At 36.7% G+C, this 19,491-nt stretch overlaps 1 protein-coding gene and 1 long non-coding RNA gene across 2 annotated transcripts; one reads left to right on the top strand and one right to left on the bottom strand.

Moving 5' to 3' along the window:
* Positions 1-456: 456 nt before the first annotated feature.
* Positions 457-9,412, bottom strand: LOC147853478 (acyl-CoA-binding domain-containing protein 6-like). The gene is made up of 17 exons (XM_087332227.1): positions 9,183-9,412; positions 8,124-8,312; positions 6,814-6,891; positions 6,600-6,707; positions 6,415-6,481; positions 6,270-6,331; positions 5,693-5,832; positions 5,470-5,596; positions 5,240-5,354; positions 4,261-4,349; positions 3,229-3,312; positions 3,052-3,144; positions 2,833-2,967; positions 2,241-2,738; positions 2,095-2,154; positions 1,450-1,561; positions 457-1,343 (listed from the first exon to the last, which is right to left on the bottom strand). Exons 1-16 carry the CDS (start codon positions 9,231-9,233, stop codon positions 1,502-1,504), a joined length of 1,956 nt encoding a protein of 651 aa, XP_087188353.1. The 5' UTR covers positions 9,234-9,412; the 3' UTR covers positions 457-1,343; positions 1,450-1,501.
* Positions 3,517-4,402, top strand: LOC147853479 (uncharacterized). Its single transcript, XR_015531173.1, has 2 exons — positions 3,517-3,976; positions 4,140-4,402. It is a non-coding gene; the product is annotated as an uncharacterized LOC147853479 (long non-coding RNA).
* Positions 9,413-19,491: the final 10,079 nt, after the last annotated feature.

The raw sequence follows: 19,491 nt of genomic DNA on the forward strand, positions 1-19,491 counted from the left end.
TTTTCATATTTTGATTGAATTTGAAGCATAAGATGTATATTTCAACTCTCACGAAATGTATTTGATCATTTATTTGAAGTACCATACAGAGAAACTCTTAATAAAACTTGTGTTTCATGTTCAATGAAAGGATCATGTTAGGATAATGTGTATGTGGTCTTGCCAAAAATCATATTTGTGATAAATCTTTGCCATTTTTACCTTGCAAAAACTGTTGATTTTTTGCATCAGGAAGAGGTGTGGCAATGAGGGAAGTCGAATTCTTCACTTTTTTCAGTCGTTGGTTAGTTCAAGCATGCACCAACTGGATATGCTGATGGATAGACAGAGAACATCATAGCAGCCATTGGATAATCCAAACAAATAAACATATAACAACAAATTTCACATTATAATTTTTCCATGCATTATCTACAAACCATTTAGGGTAGGCAACTAGCTAACATAAGAAAGAGCCAGCTTGAAAGTTCTTACTGCTTGAAAAATGTGCATAATACATTGTCCATGACAGTATTGAATAATCAGTTATATTCACGTGAACACCTGTTTCCTGAAGTCCAGATCCTCCTTTAGTCATGGATTATATGATTTTACAATTATTGGTGAGTCATTATCCATATTTTCTCATGCTTCTAAAATGCATAATTGCCTTATAATACCACATCACTTGCTCTACATAATAGAGCCTGAGACTGCCCATGGCAGAAATTTGAAAAGACAAAAATGAGAAATTGGGGGTTTTGACCACGTGCCACATTTTGCACAATTTTTACATGAAAATGTTGAGATGTCATGTGATCGGTTAGTTTGAACTTCACACAAACTATTTCTGATGAATGTTTTTTTTACAACCCCAAAAAATGTATCGAATCAAAGATAGTTCATAAACAGCAGAGATACATGTGTGCTTTCTTATTCCTTGTACAGACATCATGACATCGAGTCCTTGCTTTGTGAGCAATGCTATAGAAGAAAAATTTCCAGCCCAAAGCATGAAAAGACACCATTGAATGCCTTCATGGGACGACAAATCTTGCTCTTAATGGGGAGCATCCAATTGATACAAATTCACAGTGGAACTCTTTGCCAAAGGTATATGCTTATTTTGCCAACTTCCATGAAACCAGAGATGATATACATACATAGGTCTTGTACCTATTTCATATATATATTTATAATATATATATATATATAAATAAATTATCCATGGATTGAGAATGATATATGCTATATTTCTTAAAAAGATACAGAATGATAGCACCATATCAACACATGATTAGGATGTCTTCTATGCCAGCTTGTGGATTGGGTTACTTGACATCCACATATTTCAATGGAACAACCTGTGTTTCAATAACAACAAGAACTATTGTTTATCAGTGGCATTAATTATAAACAGTTCCATAAAGAACAAAAAGGCTTTTAATTGAAATTTCAATAAGATGAAACTCACCATCTAAGATGAGATTAGAAGTATTTCCATTATTAGACGATGCTCACTTCAGGACTTTCTTCCATTTTCATAATTTTGGATGGTTTGTTTCAGCTCAAAAAGCTCTACCTGAAAACATGCACGTGCTCAAAATATATACATATAGCTACATAGATATATATTATGTGTGTCTGTACATAAAAGCAGATTTCTGAAAGAGATACTGATCATAGCAAAATGCACAAACCAACTGAGACAACTTCTAAAGACAATATATCATTGATTTTTATTGTTAGATTGGAGTTCCAACTTCCAATGGTAAGACTGAAAGAGGATGTACATACATATTCATGACAGTTTTGGCAGTTACTTCAAATGTTGCATATCCATAATGGAGATGTAAAATACTAAGGATTAAAACAAATCTAGACAAATGAAGGATGAATTTGTCTTTTTTGAAATTCTTGAATTGCAGGGCACAAGTGTTCTTGCTTCAATCCATTTATGCACTAGGGCACTTGCCAATAAGTTACAATTCAAGATTCCTTAAAGATACCAACCCCCAAAACATGGCAAAACACACTACAATGATCATTGATGATCATATTACACCTAACAGATAATAGGATTATATGTCAACTAGCATGGGCCAAAATAATTACCTGTAGTTGAAAAGATCTGGTCCTTTCCTCTGACAGAACCCCTCTTGTTGTCAGGAGCTCCTATAATAAAGATGAAGAGTATTTAAAACCATTTTCTATCATCATCCACCAAAAAACCAACAAAATGCCTAGCAATGTACACTTGCCCTTTGAGTGTCTTCGAGGACAGCTTTTAAGAAGGTAAGATCATGGTCAAGCCTAAGATTTTCTGCATGCACAATATTTGTTAAGTTGATTGATTCTTCTTGAGCCAATTCAGCCGCCGCAAGCTTCCCTTTCAAGACTTGGTTTTCGTTAAGAGCAGCTAGTAACCTCCTCTCAACTTTCTTTCTACTTTTGATAGCTGAAGCAAGTTCCCTCTCAGTCTCTTCCTTTCCAGAAATCACATCTTTCAGCTCCCCCTCCAACACTAAACTCTTCTGAAGGGCTGATGCAAGCTTTCTTTCATAACTGAACTTAACAGCCAATGACTTCTCCTCTGATGTTTCAACATGCCTTTCATCATTACCTATCTCCTGATTTGTCCCTTGAGATGCTTTCCACCGTTCGTAACTGGTTGTGTTTGTTTCGCCTCCCTTCTTACTAGAACTAACATGCATTTCCTTCCTGGGAGACACCACCCCATCTCTTCTGGTATCACTACCCTACATTGAATAGATGTGCTTATGTTTACTGAGTAGCGTTATTAGACTTTTCTACTCATATTTATAGATATTTTTTCCCTTCCAACATGCATACCTCCTTATTGCTACATGATTCATCAACATAGTAGCAATCCTTCTGTTCATCTGTCTGGCCTTCTTTCTGGTCATCCATCAACATATTCCCACATACAGTCTCTTGAAATGATACTCTCGCTGAATCATCACTCATCTGGAAAAATAAGAAAAACTGGGTTATAGTATGCTTATGTCAAACCATTTACAAAAGAATTAACAAGACTTTTTGGCTTATTACCAAACTGTTCTTGGATTCAAGAATTCCTGGTTTCACTATCTTTAGGGTTGGACTCTTAAAGTGTGCTTTCGCAGAGACATGAAGCACTTCCACCTGAATTTCAAGTCACGGAAAGACATGAGATGGTAAGAATATCAAATAAATGGGGAAAAAATGCAAGGGGATAGTTTTAAAAACCTCATCAAATGAGCCTAATCCTTTTCCACCATATGCAACCAGAAAAGCTTTCTCTTTTCTTTGAGCAATAACTAGACTGAATCCCTGTGACATCATCACACAATAGCAGTTTTGTATCACTAGAAAATATTTCAGATATAAACGTTCATACAACTTTTATGATTTGCAAACATTGAATGTGGATTCAATCACATCGCCATAAAATAAACGAAACCAAAAACTATTTATAAAGTAATGACACAGAAGATTTTGCATACAACGAATACTTGACATTCCTTTATCATAATGTTTGCGGAGTAAAAATTACTATGCTTAATCATTGCAAACAGCAAGGAAGAAACTCTACAAAAAGATAGCCTTGTTATACAAATCCAATATATTAAGTTTCAAATCAATATGATATATGTGAAACCAGAATATATATTCTGGTTTCACAGCTACTAGAATTATTAATGTTGTTTTATTGGACCAGCCATGGTTTTTACATCTGCTTACGTGAAAAGGGGTAATGTTAAAGACAGAAATAATGATTAAGAAAATAACATAAAATTAAGGAAAGCAATGGATTAAGGGCATTTTCCCAACCACCTCCAAGCGAAGGAATCGAGATGCATCTTAAACATCATCAGCATCGGATACCACGAAATATTGCCTAAGATCGTGCTTTGGATGCAAATCCATAAAGCGCTATCCTTAGCAAGAGGCTCGCCACACCACCGGTGTCTCAGATATTCCTCTCCCTAATGAGGTTAGCTACACCTCATTTTATACTTGTACACAAGGTCCTCAGGCCACCATATGTACTTGTCATGTGTCATGACCTTATGTGAGTTACCTCAATTCTTACAATACCCTTGAAACCATTAGAATTTTGCCCCTTAATTAATAGATCAATGCCATGCACATAACAGGCAATGAACGTCCCTATGCCAGCTTGAAGTTCAGAGCATATCAATGTGTGTCATACAATATTCTCCAGTATGATTAACTCAATATAGTTACAAGATCATGAAGTTCCAAGAAAAAGCGTACCTCTGAAGCCGAAGGAGAACCCATATTTGAATATGAAACTGAACTCCAGGTCATCCTTGCAACATCAAGCATGATGGTATCCAAGCATCCTGTAAGAGAACAAAGCATTTCTATAAATAAAAAATATAGCATGTACCTGTAATCATACTATTCCCATTCTTTATGTCAGTAAGTCTTACATTATATTTAAACCGAGAAAGAGATTGTTGACTAGACAAATTGTCATTTCTTTTACAAAATTTAAAATTTATCCACCCCATCACACTCCATTTTGTTTTCCATCATCTTTATGAACTTCATCACTTCATTTGAAGAATGTGGTTACTTTTAGACTTTGAGCAAATAGATTAATATGTTTCTCTAAGAAAAAAGCGTATCATTATAATTAGAAATTTACAAAGTATCCACGAAACATTTCCAGGAAAGATTCTTTTAATTTGCATGGGAACAATATGCTCAGAAAAAATGATCATCCCTGTCACCTCCACCAATGTAAATATAGTGTTCCCTTCCAGTGTAGCATAGTACAGTTTGTCACCATCACTTAAAAAGAAATAGAACATTAATATTTCAGCAGCAACACTGGAATTCATTCATCTGTGATAAGTACCCAGAGCACCATCAGATGCATTTATTTCAGAATTTTCTTTTCTTCCTTCTCCATATAAGAGCATAGAAATCAGTCAGTTACTATGATAATTGGAATAGGTGTTAAAGATTAAAAGATCATACAATAACAGCAAGTTATCCGTTTGTGCAGATGGTTTTTCCTTACGCCCATGAATGTCATCACTACCCTTTATGTACCTCTGATATCTTTCTCCTGATCCTTATAATTGTACAAGGATTTTATATGATGCTGTCTCCCCAATATTCTCTTACTGATTTTTAACTTTTTTGGTGACTTGCTTCATTCAATAAACGTCTACTCTCTTGAGAGTTAGAATCCAATCAAAACATTAGGATTGCATTAACATACTTGAGTCACCAGAAGATCCTCCAGCAATATACCAATTGTCGCAAAAAAGCACACTGGCACAACCTGCCCGGGGACTGGGAGAAGCTCCCCTTGTCTTCAATCGAGACCATTCCATCTAAAAAGAGCCATAAAAGCAGAAGAAAAAATTGGTGCAGTTTCTGAGTTGAAAACAGTAAAATAAAGATCTATTCTCACTCAAACTATTGGTCTATAAAGACCACAATTCTTACACTTTCAAAATCAAGAGCATAAAGGTCATTCAGAAATTTGGATTTTGATGCCCCACCAAACACAAGTAACAGACGGTCATCGTATATTGCAGCAACATGTTTAGACCTTGGTGAGGGAACAGACCCCCTGCATGATATAAACATACTCGTGATTTCTTCTCAACCAAACATATAGTTCTAGAAACGGTATATGCAACCAGTGCGTAGGAACAAAAAAGCTTACATTGCAAGTAAAGGCAACCACATTGATGACTTGAGATCAAACATATGAAGCTCATTTAATTTCCTGCCTTTCATATCTTCACCACCAAAAAGAATAAGTACAGATCCTGCCCTTGTGACACTATGGTTGGTTCGTGCTACCTACAGATGAAATTTTATGAGCAGCAAATAAAAGAGGATTAAAATACATGATAGCTTACTCATCAATATGCATTGTTGTAGAATACTTAGCATATATTACACGTAAAATATGTATGCTAAGTATTCTAAAAATATTCTACCCTTTTTCTTAAATACTTAGAATACATATTCTAAAGATAAAATGCGTTGAATATGTAGAATATGTGTAAAATACATTAAATACTTTTTAAAGTTTTAAAAAAATTTAATTTTTTTGGAGCTTTTTGCAAATGTTTAATACGTCGAATACTTAGTATACGTGAAATATTAGAAAATGGCAGTTCCAAAACGTAGAATACATGTAGAAAGTATTCTAAAACATACTCATGTTTATTAACAACTATGTCAATATGTAAAAAAGATTGATTTGAATCATTGGGAAATTTAAATGTGATTACCGGGATTTCACCTTTGGCTTCAATCAAAGACCAGTTCTCCTTTTCCATATCAAATGACCAAACTGAAAAGATTCATGTTGTAGAATAATCAAACATTCAAGCAATTATAATACTGCAAGAAATTAAAAATGAATGTCATTTAAACCTGTCACAGTCTCCATAGGTGGATCTGTTTCCCCAGTCACTAGCAAGATCTTTTGTCCCCAAGCAATCTACAAAGAGAACAAATATTATGTCTTAAATTATATTTCATAATAAATCAGCACCTGATGGACAAAAAGATTATGTAACAGATAAGTTCCTTCCACATGCTAAAGGTCATAAATTTACCAAACAATGACCTCTGCATACTGGAAGTTGTTGAGCTCCCTTTGTTTTGGCATTGAGAGAAGATTGAACTCCAAGCCCCGACCAACAAAGCTTTCCCAAGTGCAATTGCTATACAGAAAGTAGAGTTAACATAATTTGTAAATTGTAATGTTGAGATAAATAATATGCATATACTTCATGTTTTATGAAAGACATAATGAATACCCTAAAATACCTGAACATCATTCAGCATTCCATAGTCAGAATCACCCCCAACAACTACCATCTTTCTTCCAATGACAGCTGCTGAATGCTGATACAAGATGGTTAGCAGCAAATTCCTCAGCTTACAAACTTGACTTATATCAGAAAAGTTGAAGATGGCTACTTGTATATATTTCATGATTTTATTGCACATCCTAAAGCAATGAGGATACTCTTCTTTGTTAGAATAGGCTTCTTCTATTTCAATTTACTTTATTTTGGAAATTGATCACAGCTTTTGACCCAAAGTTGCATAACACTTATTCTAATGCATACCATAAGAAAACAATGAATAGGTAGGTGAAGAGAACACAGAAGAAGGAAGCAATGGTGAACGTGGAGGGAGCAACACAACTATACATTATCTAGGACATATAATGATGATGTTATATACTAGCATCCATGGGGCCCAACATTTACAAGTGTGCAAAGATATGCATAACATATATAAGCACTATGCAACTGATGAGAAGAGTGTATTCTGAACCAATCTGATGGAAAGACACCAATTTATGAAGAAGAATGAAGTCGCTTTTTGTAATATTGATAATAAGTAGAACCTCACAAGCTAAGTCCTGATCCAAAAGATTGCTTTTATACATCATATAAAGACTTATGTTGCTGCTAATTATTGCTAACAGATCACAAGGTTACCTTTTATAGAAATTCTAAATTTGATATAGAAGCGTGCTCCTGTAACAGTGAAATTTGTTTTTTTGCAACATTAAGGTTGTGAGGCCAAGCCTGAAGCAATGGATTTTATGTTTCTTTCATTATTAGAGCTCTTCAATATTTGAGTTCAAGATCATGCCTGACCAAATTACACCTCAAATTTGTTTCACAATGTCAGGCATTGACATGTAATGTGGCAGAAGGTGAAAATGACAGATTTTCTTTTAAACAGAAATGGAAAAGTACTGGATGAAGCATGTAATGTGTATGTTGTATTCAAAAAGAAATTTTGGGTGGCCACTGAGTAAAATCTGTCATACTATAGTTCTACATGCGAGAATCATAATTATTCCAAAACCCTGGCATCACTACAACCAGACCAAAGTCTCGTATGTGTATCATAAGTTTATATGTGCTGATCTACATGTGGGCGTATATGTGACACACAAGTGTTAAGGTATCCTCTCACATTCTGTGTACATCTACATAGAAATCAATGTATGAATCATCCACAGGTCTCAAGTATTTAAGAATGTTAAAGTTTTATGTTCACTTATATTTAGATGATTTGTTCGTTGTATATTCATATCTTTATAGTGGTGTACATACATAATAACGAGCTTGCGGTACATTGCCAGAGGTAGAAACAGATATCCAATCAAGTTTTTCCTGAAGAGAACCAGTCTTCCTATCTACACCACCAAGCTTTTTGTCATGACCTCCTTGGTTCTCATTAGTGTGTTCCATGCCTTCATGGCTATCTGGTAATAGTGTGTTACCCAAGATTACATCTTCACCCTGAACACAACAATGGTATATTATATGCATCAGTATTTTCACTCGTAAAACCAAAATTATAATTGAATCAATTTACTATTACGGTTCATTGTCTGTTTGGTTATTTGAAAAAACAATACGATTGTATACATATCAATATATTTGCTTATAAACCTAGCATAACAAGACATCTTTATATACAATGAAAGTTTGCTAACCTTTTATATAATGAAACCCTATGTGATCAAAGTGTGTATCGACTATGAGTGGCCAAACATCCGCCCACTTGTTAGTCTCTGTTTTTGCTAGACTCGTTGTGCATATTTCCTTTCCTCTGAAAGCCTATGTTATGTCTAGATCAAAGTGTGTTTAGACTGTGGGTGGCCAAACATCCGCCCTGGCTCTAGTCTTAATTTGACTCATTATGCATATTCGCTTCCACATTTGTTACAACAAGAATTCATGATAGTGAAACATAAGTTGAGGACAAAGATATGCCTAGGCAATGGCCATCCATTAACTAATTGGACCTACCTCTATCATTTGTTTGCTTCATAGTGAGTACTTCCAAATATAATAGCAAGAATTCATGGCAATGAAGCCTAAACTAGGAATAGATTATGAGGCTAAAAAAAGTACAAACCAACATTGCAAATCCATCGTCTCACATCAAAAAATAAGAAATGTGTATAAAACTAGCGAAAATTCGTGATAATGCAGTGCATTTTCTAAGCATAAATTATCATGACAGTAAGAAATTAGAAATGAAAGTTGCAAATTTTCATCATCGCATACACAAACAGCGCAAAAAATGGTGTAAAACAGGATGATATAGAATGGATTGAAGTAAGAAGGAAGGTTCAGACAAAATACATGAATGCAATAACTCACCTGAGTGGAAGCATGAGACTTGTTAGAAACAGGGGAGGTAGTAGCTGCCATGAGCAATGATTAGAAAAGTAATAAATCCTCACAGAATACTATCTGTTCGTTGATATCCATAGACATTGGTTTTGAAAGAAAGGAAACAGAAGGTTTTCTGGAGAGGAGGAAGAAGACAAGATCGATCCTTCGAGCTGACAACACTAGACTGTCAGAGAGAGAGAGAGGGAGGAAGACAGAGACAGAAAGAAGACAGAGAGTTTTCTATTTCCAAATATACCCCTGATGCTTGAGGAAATTACAAATATGCCCCTGACATAATTTCTTCATAAAAACATTATGTTACAACTTACATGTATATGAAGTGAGAAAATCTCTATCATTTATCTCTCTCCTTCTTTGGCTGATGCTCGTGGGCCATCCAAAACCCTTCTTCAATCTCAGAAACATCCACTTGTCCCCTTGGTCCCAAAAAAAGTAAAGAGGCTCACCTGATTAATATAAATATATGTATAGTCGATGACGTTATTGCACAAGTTTGTCCACTCTTGTCAATTGTTGTGTTGAGTAACAAGATTTACACGGATCATCCTGGCCATATCACCTCGATGATTTGCATGTCGCTATTGTATGACGTGTCCTTATCAAACTAATCACATTGATCAGTACGAGGTTATGTTAGCTTATGCGTAATTGTCGATCCATATATATTTCGGCAACGTTGAATATTGCTCGTTAACTAGTTATGTGAAAACTATAACATCCAATAGAGTATGCACATAAATAGACTTGTTGATACTTAATGATTCGTGTATACTCGATTAATGATGGTCGTCTTTGCTTTAATGACTTTATTTAGAAGTTAAATTTTAACAAATGCTTTTGAGTGACATTTTTCAAATGATATTGCCCTGATACAAGAGGGTAGATCTGAAACTTTAGTTTTGGAAAGTTGTGCTTATGGTTCTTATACGTACAAAACCAAGCTTAATCTTCTTCGAGTTTATGTTTATATGCTTGACCAAAAAGTGATTCCCTAATCTCGTGACAAAGATATTTGTGATTTACTTATTGTTCAACCTCATTGTGAGATTTGAATATGAGAAAAGCATCACATCAATTTATCGGTGAACCGTGCTAGAGTGCACCATGTTGTCTTTTGGTTCAGCACATTGCACAATGATAGTTAAACTCTATGAAAACACTTTTTGAGGCCAAAGATTATTGATTGGTATTTAGAAGTAACCGTCACCCTCACGGAAATTGAAAATTTTGCCCCAATTGTTTGTTTAAATTCCTTGAAAGCCTCAAAGTGCGTTAAGAGATAGAAAGTAAATGTCCACGATATTCAATTCAAACAATTCCTCAAGGAGGCATTTTGTCTTGTGAATATGAATGTCTTCTTTTGTCCATGATAAAGGAAGGAGGAACACATGTTTACCTTGGTAGTCCACATTTGGCAACTTTGAACTCTTTACAAAATTCCAAAAATTGACATATTATTTGGGTCCTCTCTCTTTGAGAGGTAAATCAAAAATTTACGATCAATGGATCAAATCAACTATTTGTTTTCTTGGGTTGAATCCCAAGATATTAAAGTTTGTTATTAGCCGGTTGTTGACTAGATAGAATATGTTAGAAGACATTTGTCATTAATACAACAATAACTATTACACGACATTGATTGCAAGGTAGCTATTGACATTGAGAACAATTCTTAATCTCATAGGAATTGATAACAAAAGGATGTGTTGATATAGAACTGTGTAAAATCTCCACGCATTGGGTTCGAGTTTTTTATTTATTACTTTAAACTATGAATTCCAAAAGGTTAGCTTTTGGAGTATATTCTCACTCCCTTTTCCTTCTTCAAGACTAAGAAGAGTACAAACTAGCAATACAACGATTGCCCATTAAACAGACTCTCCTCCATTACAAGTTACAACCCCCAAACAAACAAGGTGGCCAACAATGTTGTCCCTCATCTCTTATGTTGTATTCTTCCGCCCATTATGTGAGTTTATGTTCAATGTATTGTTTCGAAGTTAAGCATATAATATCCCAACAAAAACAAGGGATTATTGGTGACTTTATTTCTATTCCCTCCATTCTATGTGTCTTGATGTAGTTATTCTACCAAGCTTATGGAAAGTAACGTTGTGTTATTGCCTAATTAATTTATGTGATGGTCATCCATTTCAACGAGTTTGAGCATTGGCAATGTATCTACCATTTTGAAGCTTTTTCACATTCTTAGTTTTTTTTTTCCAAAATAAAGCTACTTTCCCATTAGTTAGGAAGGATTATTACAAGGAGACTATACAAGGAAGCTTATACACAAAACGGGGAATCTCCCTCAGATCAAGATCAAGAAAATGAGACTACTTACATAGTTTTTCAAACCGACTACCTAAAGTAAGTAGATACCTATACCTAAAAGCAGTGGCCTTTAGTGTCGGCAAGAATGAGCCGACTCCTGGGGCCTACATCGAAGGGAGGGAGGCGTGAAAGAAGGAAACAACCATCGTGGGGGCTGGTAGTTCCACCTCGGTCCACTTTCTCCTAGCGTCACCATAGGTGTGTTCCGCCATTATACATGAAAGTTGTGCATTCCATGCAACATGTTGGTTGTGTATCTTCTGTCCTTTTATGCGTAATTGTTCCACATAGTTCATGCTTAGACATTCCCTCACCATTACCCACAAGCACCTTATTAATGATTCTCTTTGGAATCCATCAATTTCTGGAAAATATATTGCATGAACATTTTGTAATATCATGCATTGGTGCTCTTCAAACCAATCTTGTCCTAAGATGTGAAATTATTTTAAGTCCTAGGTTATTACATACTACATTGTCGATGGTGTCTATGTGGTTGAATCAATGAGATTTGGTCCGGACTAAGTGGATGAGATACATGTGATCCTTTGTCCATTTGTTCCTTGTTGCTCTTTCTCACATACTCTACACTAAGGTTGAAACAAGACATGATCAACCATTCCTCATTACAACACATCATGATCTCTAGTGACAAACTTCTATTTAACCAAGTTCTTGTTTGAGCCTTGAGGCATTGTTTGTGTCTCAATTTAGTTCCCAATCATCCTCAAGGTAACGATCTAGAAGCATTGCTTCAAGTTTGATCTTAACTAATTGATCATCCATGATTGAACTCCCTTCTTACTCATGCTTTTTTTTTTTACTTTTTTTTTCTAAACAAGATATCCTTCCATAGTTTAAAAAAGCATGTCTGCTACAAAATACAACCAATAGCTCAACGTTGCTGCCTCCAGCAACACCTTTGTTACAAAAGACTTCAAAAGCTTCTTACTCATGCACTTTGTGGGTGTAGACATTAATATAGTAGGTCTTTTCGATAAAAAATATCCTCCATTGATATTAAAATTAAAGTGGCCAGCAGGAATATAGAAATAGTATATAATATATGCCATCTCAACAATTACAGATCATCAGAGAAAAAGGACCAAAGATAAGTAATGTCAAAATCATTATCTCAGAGAGAAATTTGCCCACAAACAAACCAAATTTTTGAAATCGATTACTTATGCATCTATGGTTCTCTTTTGTGTGTGTGTTTTGCCTTTAGAATATGCATACTCCATGGTTGTGTATTCTCCAAAATTTCCATTCCTCACTTCTATCATCAGTTAGTACCTTCAAGACTGTAGTAGGTCTTACTATGTTTTGGCATACATATATATTACACCACATCCAAATTTCATTAGCAACCAATTGACCCTTAAGAAAGGTCATTGTAACAAAGAATCATAAGCCACTTGGTTGATTGACCTTGAGATGACGAAGGTAAAGTAGAAATCAACCCCACAAACCTCAAACTTATGGTCAATTATTGACCCCCTCATGTCTTTGGATAAACCCATCCATCATTCTTAGTTTTACCTCAAACGCAACCCGTTTAGGGTTTCCCTGCTCTTGCAAACAATCATGGTTGATGATGTTGACTGACTACCATGTTATAGGGCTATACTAATCATGATAAGAATGAGGATGCTATACAACTCTATCTTCAAATGCTTATGCAAGGCCTCTTACCTAATAAGATGACATTTTCTGGTATGTTGAAAGCATGTGGCAACATGAGAGAGATACCGAACGGGAACAACTTCCATGCTCAAATGTCCTGGCAGAACATGGAGGTCATAGAAACAAGTGCTCTTATTGAGATGTATGCAAAGTGTGGAAGTATGCTTGAAGCTCAACAAGTCTTTGCTATAAGACAAGCAAGAAGACTTATTGAATAGGCTAGGTTAATTTCGGGATATGCTCGAAATGGAGAAAGTGTACAAAAAACATTTGGCACAATTATGGTTTCAAATATTGTCAAATTCTATAAATACGTGGGACTTACCAAAAATAGAATTGACTTTTACAAGAATGGTTCTAATTCATCATTTTCCTAGAAAGTATCTACAAGCAAGATCTGGATCGACTACGAACAACAAGAGACTCCTGCGATAAGATCTTATTCGAATCCGAGGGGGGTCTCATATAATGCACTCAAAAGATGCTATAGAGACCATGGATATGCCGAGGAGGTGTTGTATTAGTTTTGAACAGATGCAAGACAATATATGTATATTGTTTACTTTAATTTTAATACCAATGGAGGAAATTTTTTATGGGAAAAAAAACATTTTTACGAACTTATTTATTAGCTTAATGTTTAACGCAACAAACAGTCACATTGTATTGTAGAGAATCTCTTTTAAATGAATCATATGATCAATTTGTATGATTTATGGTCATGTTTGACTAGGATTATCTATGACAAACCATTATCCTTAAGTTGACGGCCTTCCCAAAGCCTTCTTCAAGGAGTTTTGGGAGCAAATTTTTCCAAGCTTGGAAACTGGATTGCAGGAGATGTGGAGAACGGGAAGGATGTCGAGCAGCTTCAATGAAGGCTTGATTTACCTGATTCCTAAATCGGAGATTGCGTTGTACGAGATTCGACAATGGAGGCCCATTACAAATTTAAATCTAATTTATAAAAAATTTGCTAACGTACTAGTGCAGAGAATCAAGCCATTTCTAGGAGATATCATCTAGACCAATCAAACCGGTTCCATGGAGCATTGATCTATTATGGTCAACGTGATATTGTTTTGGGAGGTTGTTGCAACAACGAGGTAGACAATCAAAACTTAACATGTCTAATGCTCGACTTCGAGAAAGCCTATGATCGAGTGCAATGGTCTTTCTTTGAAGAAATGATGAAGGTTATTGAGCTACCATGGGAATGGAGGTGTGTTGCCCAAGCCTTATATAGGAATGGCTCGAGTAAGGTGTCGATTGCAGGGAGGAAAGGAGCTCAAATCTCTCTAACTAGATCCATCAGACAGGGTTGTCCTCTCGCCCCCTTTCTGTTCCTCTTTATTACTGAATCAATGTCTGCCTTTTTTAATAGTAAGGGGGAAAATCTACATGGTCTTTCTATCCCTAACTCAAGGAAGTCCATGATGGACTCAAAGTTCGCGGACGATACGGTGTTGTACCTCCAAGGCAATGTAGCGAATCTTGAGAGGGCATAGATTGCTATCAATCTCTTTTGCAAAGCATCGGGAGCCTCTATCAATTGGAATAAGTCCAAGGGTTTCTGGATTAGCTCGGAGTCAAAGCCGGTATGGAAGCCAAATGTTGAATTCAAATGGATTGTAAAAGGGGAAACCACTAGATATCCGGAAACGTGGATTAGTGTAGATATCGACAAAGGAATTCAGTTGCAACAAATTCAAAGTAAAATTTGTGACAAAATATGCAATTGGTTAGGGATGAACTTATCATTGGCTAGCAAGATCATAATAGCTAACCATGTGCTCTTGTCTACGTTATGACATGCAGTTTCAATGTGGATGTTTGACAAGCAAGCCATTCGTACTATTAAAGTGTGTATTAGGGGATTACTATGGGTTGGGATTAGGAAAGACAACGTGGCAGCCAAAGTATCATGGTCTACGTTGGTTCTTCCCAAGAGTAAGGGGGGTCTTGGATTGATTGACACTAGATTGCAGAGTCAAGCATTGCTATGTAAGGTATTGGTAAGGAGCTTGCTACCCAGTAACGAGTTGTGGAAAACATTGATACATAATAGGGGCATTCTCTAGAGTCCAAGACTAGGTGGGCAATGGAAGCCACATAAATCATGGTTTTTTTGTATGGACTTAGTTGACGAAATCTAATTGGTTGGCTGATCGTACATGTATGTCAGTGATGAAGGCGTGGAGGAGTATGCTTTATGGGCATCTAAGTCAGATTCGTCAAAGTACTAATGTTGAATGGATGCGCCAACCCCTATTGTGGAACGAGACCTTAAAATCGTCAGAGGGAAAAATGCTTGGACAGAGTAAGCGTTGTCGTGAAGATTTTTGGCAATGGTGTGAAAATTGCGAGGAATGTCCAAAATCTAGTGTGGCTCTTCACACAAGACAGGGAACAATGATAGTGAAGATACTATTTTAGATTAGCTTAATATCTTGGTACGGGAATATGGAGGTCTTCAAGAGCTTCCGAATGTACTTTACTACATTTGAAACGAACAAATAAATGTCAAGTTATGCGAATGTGAAGTTTGAGAAGAAAAAGAGAAAAACAAAAACTATGAGATATCCCACATAGATAGGACAAATCAGGATCCCAAAGTATATAAGCAAAGCCAGAACTTATTACTTTTTGTCTGTTCTATGAGTGGACCACAAAATGTTCTTGGGCTAAACTATGGCTTAACTACTCGTAATGGTTTTGGCGAAACTGGAACCGGACGGACGGGGACGACGATCAAACCGGGACCGGTACCAGCACCGGAACCAAACCAAATAGACCGTATCACCGGGTCGGAAGTGGACTGGATAGACGGATCGATCGGATAGGTTAATCGCGACGATTTCGGTGTGAAACGAACAAAGTCATCTAGACTAAAAAAACATATTAGAAATTTGTAATCAAAGAGATGCAAGCAAGGATTGAACCTTGCACCTCCAAGATTGAAGGCAGTAGACTTACCACTAAGCTAAGTCATTTGCTTTAAAATGTTTTTTCTATCATTATACATGTAAATTCTCATATTAGAGCTTGATTGATGGACATGGTTATCATGCATCACATGGAATGCATGAGTGCCAAATGGCAAACATGCATCACATGCATTCCATGCATTGTATGCATGTCTTGTAGCCTCACATGCATCATATGCATGGGGGCGTCTATAAAAGAGTGGTTAAAAAAGACAAAAGGGGAGCGATGTATTAATCAAGAAATTAAAAGTAAGAAATTCGTTATCCAATTGATGTATCAATCTTGTTCTTCAAATCTAAAGTCAAGAGTTCAATCTTAATCTCTCTCAATCTAAAGTCAAGTGTTCTATCTTATCTCAATCTCTCTCTCAATCTATCTTAAATACTTTCTCGCTACTACAAACTTCGAATCCTTCCGGTCCAGGACCCCAACAGTTCCGCATCACGATCCGCACATAGTGATGGATCTTCACGACAACGTATGCCATGGGCTATAGTGTATTGTATAGGGATTCATTCAGTGGCAGATTGGATGTGGTTGTCTGATAAATTATATAAAAATGTGGAAAGTTCAGAAATGGCAGAAAGATGCTTGACCTAGTCAATACAACTGTCTAGTCTGTTCTTATCAGTAATGGGGAAGAGGGTGAATGGTATGAACAATGTGATGATACGGGAAAAATGATCAATGTCAGGGGTCTAGGAAAGAATGGGAAGATAGTCCAGTTGGGATCAATAGATGAAAGTACAAGTTGGTGCCCAATTAGAATTGTGGCACAAGACAACAAGAAATGGAAGGTGAATCCACCAGTCGAGGAGGTTGAGGAGGACTGGATAATGTACGTGGTTGAAGGCAAGCCACTCGAGTGCTTAGAATGGGATCCTGGTGAATATAAGTGGAAGGGAGAACAAGATAAATCAATAGGTTTCTTCGAATACTCGACGTGCTTGGGGAGAAAGTTATATTGGCATCGTGAGAAGTGTGCCAACAAATGGGCCCATGTAGTTGTCGATTCGGTCTTCGTGGATAGAACCAGGAGCAAGATATGGAACTCATCCCTCCCCAAGCGGGTCAAAGTGTTTTTATGGTTAATCACCCATCAGGTTGTTCCAACGGGAGAGTGGCTTGGGAAAAGAGGTGGCATGAGTATTTGCAAGGCCTGCAATGCGATCTTGGAGGACATCGCAAATTGTTAGTGGAGCTACGCACGAGCCCAAGAAGTTTGGATGAGGAGCTTAAGAATCTTGGCTCAATTCGGGGTTGAGGTTCATGTATCGAGCACAGCAGTCACTTGGTTGGCCATTGAATCGGCTGCATGGTTTGAAGGGTGGAATGGAAATGGTCCTTGTTTAAAGGTGATGCAAGGAATTGTACAACCAACACAATGAGGTTCATTCTACATGCATGAAGCTACATGGACATATTATTATTAATGGTTGGCCTTACGGTTTGGCAAGTGTGGGTATCTAGGTGCAAGGAGACTTTCTCATGTAAGTGAACCCCATCGGTTGAGAGTTTAATGATGACCTAGTTTAATCTTATTTCCACGTTACGAGGAGAGTTTGAAAGCCTTCAAGGGCCCTCATACACAAGTGAAGAAGCTAGAGTTTGGTTCCTTCTTAAATGGAGCGGTTCTCTGATGCTGCAGATGGTGGATGGCAAAGCGAAGTGGAATTATCAACCACCACGATGGTTTCGCCCTCTTAGTGTACCTAACATATAGATGGGTGTTGCCATGAGAAGAGAGTGGAGGATGTCTATGTTGAATTCGGGTTGTATGAGGCTCACGTGGAGGGTATGCGGTGTCGTGAAAATATGATGAGGATATGTGAACTTTGAGGCAGGACCCCGGGGCCTCTGATCGGAAGATATCAGATTCGTATGATTATATTAAACAATTAATACAAAATGATAAAGATTCACGAATTTCATTAATAAAGGGAAAGAAAGATTACAATTTATCCCAATATTGGGATTACAAAAAATTTGCTAATGGAGATGACTAGAGTAATAGATTAGAAGAAATGAAATATAGATTTAATTAGAATATTAGGGTTTTTAGCTTCAATTCGAAAATTAGGTTTTTGAGTTATATGGCTTTGATTAGGAAACTAGGGTTTATGACTTTCGTAAGGAAATTTAGGGTTCTTGGCTTTGATAAGATAAGAGAGCTCCGAAAGAAAAGGAAAAAAATTAAGATAATATGGAAAGTCCTCTAGTGTAGGAAAAAAAATGGAATATATATGGAGTTCTCCCTTGATCATAGCCTTTCCACTTTTTGTTGCATGGCCTCTACTTTTAGTTGCTTAGCTTTTTCTTTTAGTTGCATCTATTTTTAGTTGCATGGCTTTTTCGTTTAGTTGCATGTGACCGTCCACATGACCTTTAGTTTTTGCATACACTCCAACTTTAGTTGCTTGCGTCCACATGGCCTTTACTTTAGTTCTCTTCACTTTACTTTAGTTTGTCGCATGATCCAATCTTTCGTCCATCCGCGTCCAACCTTGTCCGGTAGCCGGTTCCGCCCGATCGCCGAATCCCTCGCTGGCCGGTTCCATTTTGCTTGCCGGTTGCGGTTCTGGTTTTGCTTACCGGCCAGTTTCCGATTTTGCTTGCCGGACGGTTCCGGTTCTGGTTTTACTTGCCAGCTGATTCCAGTTCCGGTTTGCTCACCGGTTCCAATTCCGGTTTTGCTTACCGGCCGGTTCCAATTTGCTTGCCGGTTCCGTTTCCGGTTTGCTTGCCAGTTCCGGTTCTGGTTTTGCTTACCGGATCGATTTCTGGATTTGCTTGCCGATTCCGGTTCCGGTTTTGCTTACCAGCCAGTTTCTGATTTGCATACCGGCCGGTTTCCAAATTTGCTTACCGGACCGATTTCCGAATTTGCTTACCGGCCGATGTCCGGTTTTAGGGAATTTGGCCACCATTATCCATTAAGACAAAATGGTCAAAGTGCTCTTTGAACAAATGAAAAAAACGAGGGAGCTCAAGGTGGTTATATAATCAGGGCCTTAACTTTCCTATCTATGTGGGATAGTTCTAATTTCTCTATCTTCTCAAACTTTATTTTCACATAACTTGATATATATTTCTTCATTTTGTATATAGTAAAAACGTTTTGAAGCTCTTGAGTACATTCATCTTTCTATAGTAAGCTACTAATCTAATCTATAATAATTATTTCATTATTTTTTAATATAGTGTGTGAAGATTCACACGATAGCGGTCAACTAATGTTATGCTCATAAAATGATGTGGTGTTTTG

The sequence above is a fragment of the Azolla caroliniana genome, unplaced genomic scaffold (assembly GCF_043228905.1).
Source record: "Azolla caroliniana isolate FFs.n. ecotype wild unplaced genomic scaffold, voAzoCaro1.0.p SCAF_16, whole genome shotgun sequence".
Lineage (NCBI taxonomy): Eukaryota > Viridiplantae > Streptophyta > Polypodiopsida > Salviniales > Salviniaceae > Azolla > Azolla caroliniana.

Bases quoted from the DNA above. Each gene is read 5' to 3' on its own strand.
- LOC147853478 (XM_087332227.1), bottom strand. From the start codon at position 9,233: ATGGCAGCTACTACCTCCCCTGTTTCTAACAAGTCTCATGCTTCCACT. The intron at 4,350-5,239 runs GTATGTTAATGC...GTTCTCTTACAG, and splicing joins AGGATCTTCTGGTGACTCAA to GATGCTTGGATACCATCATG. The intron at 2,968-3,051 runs GTAATAAGCCAA...TTATTTTTCCAG, and splicing joins TTGAATCCAAGAACAGTTTG to ATGAGTGATGATTCAGCGAG.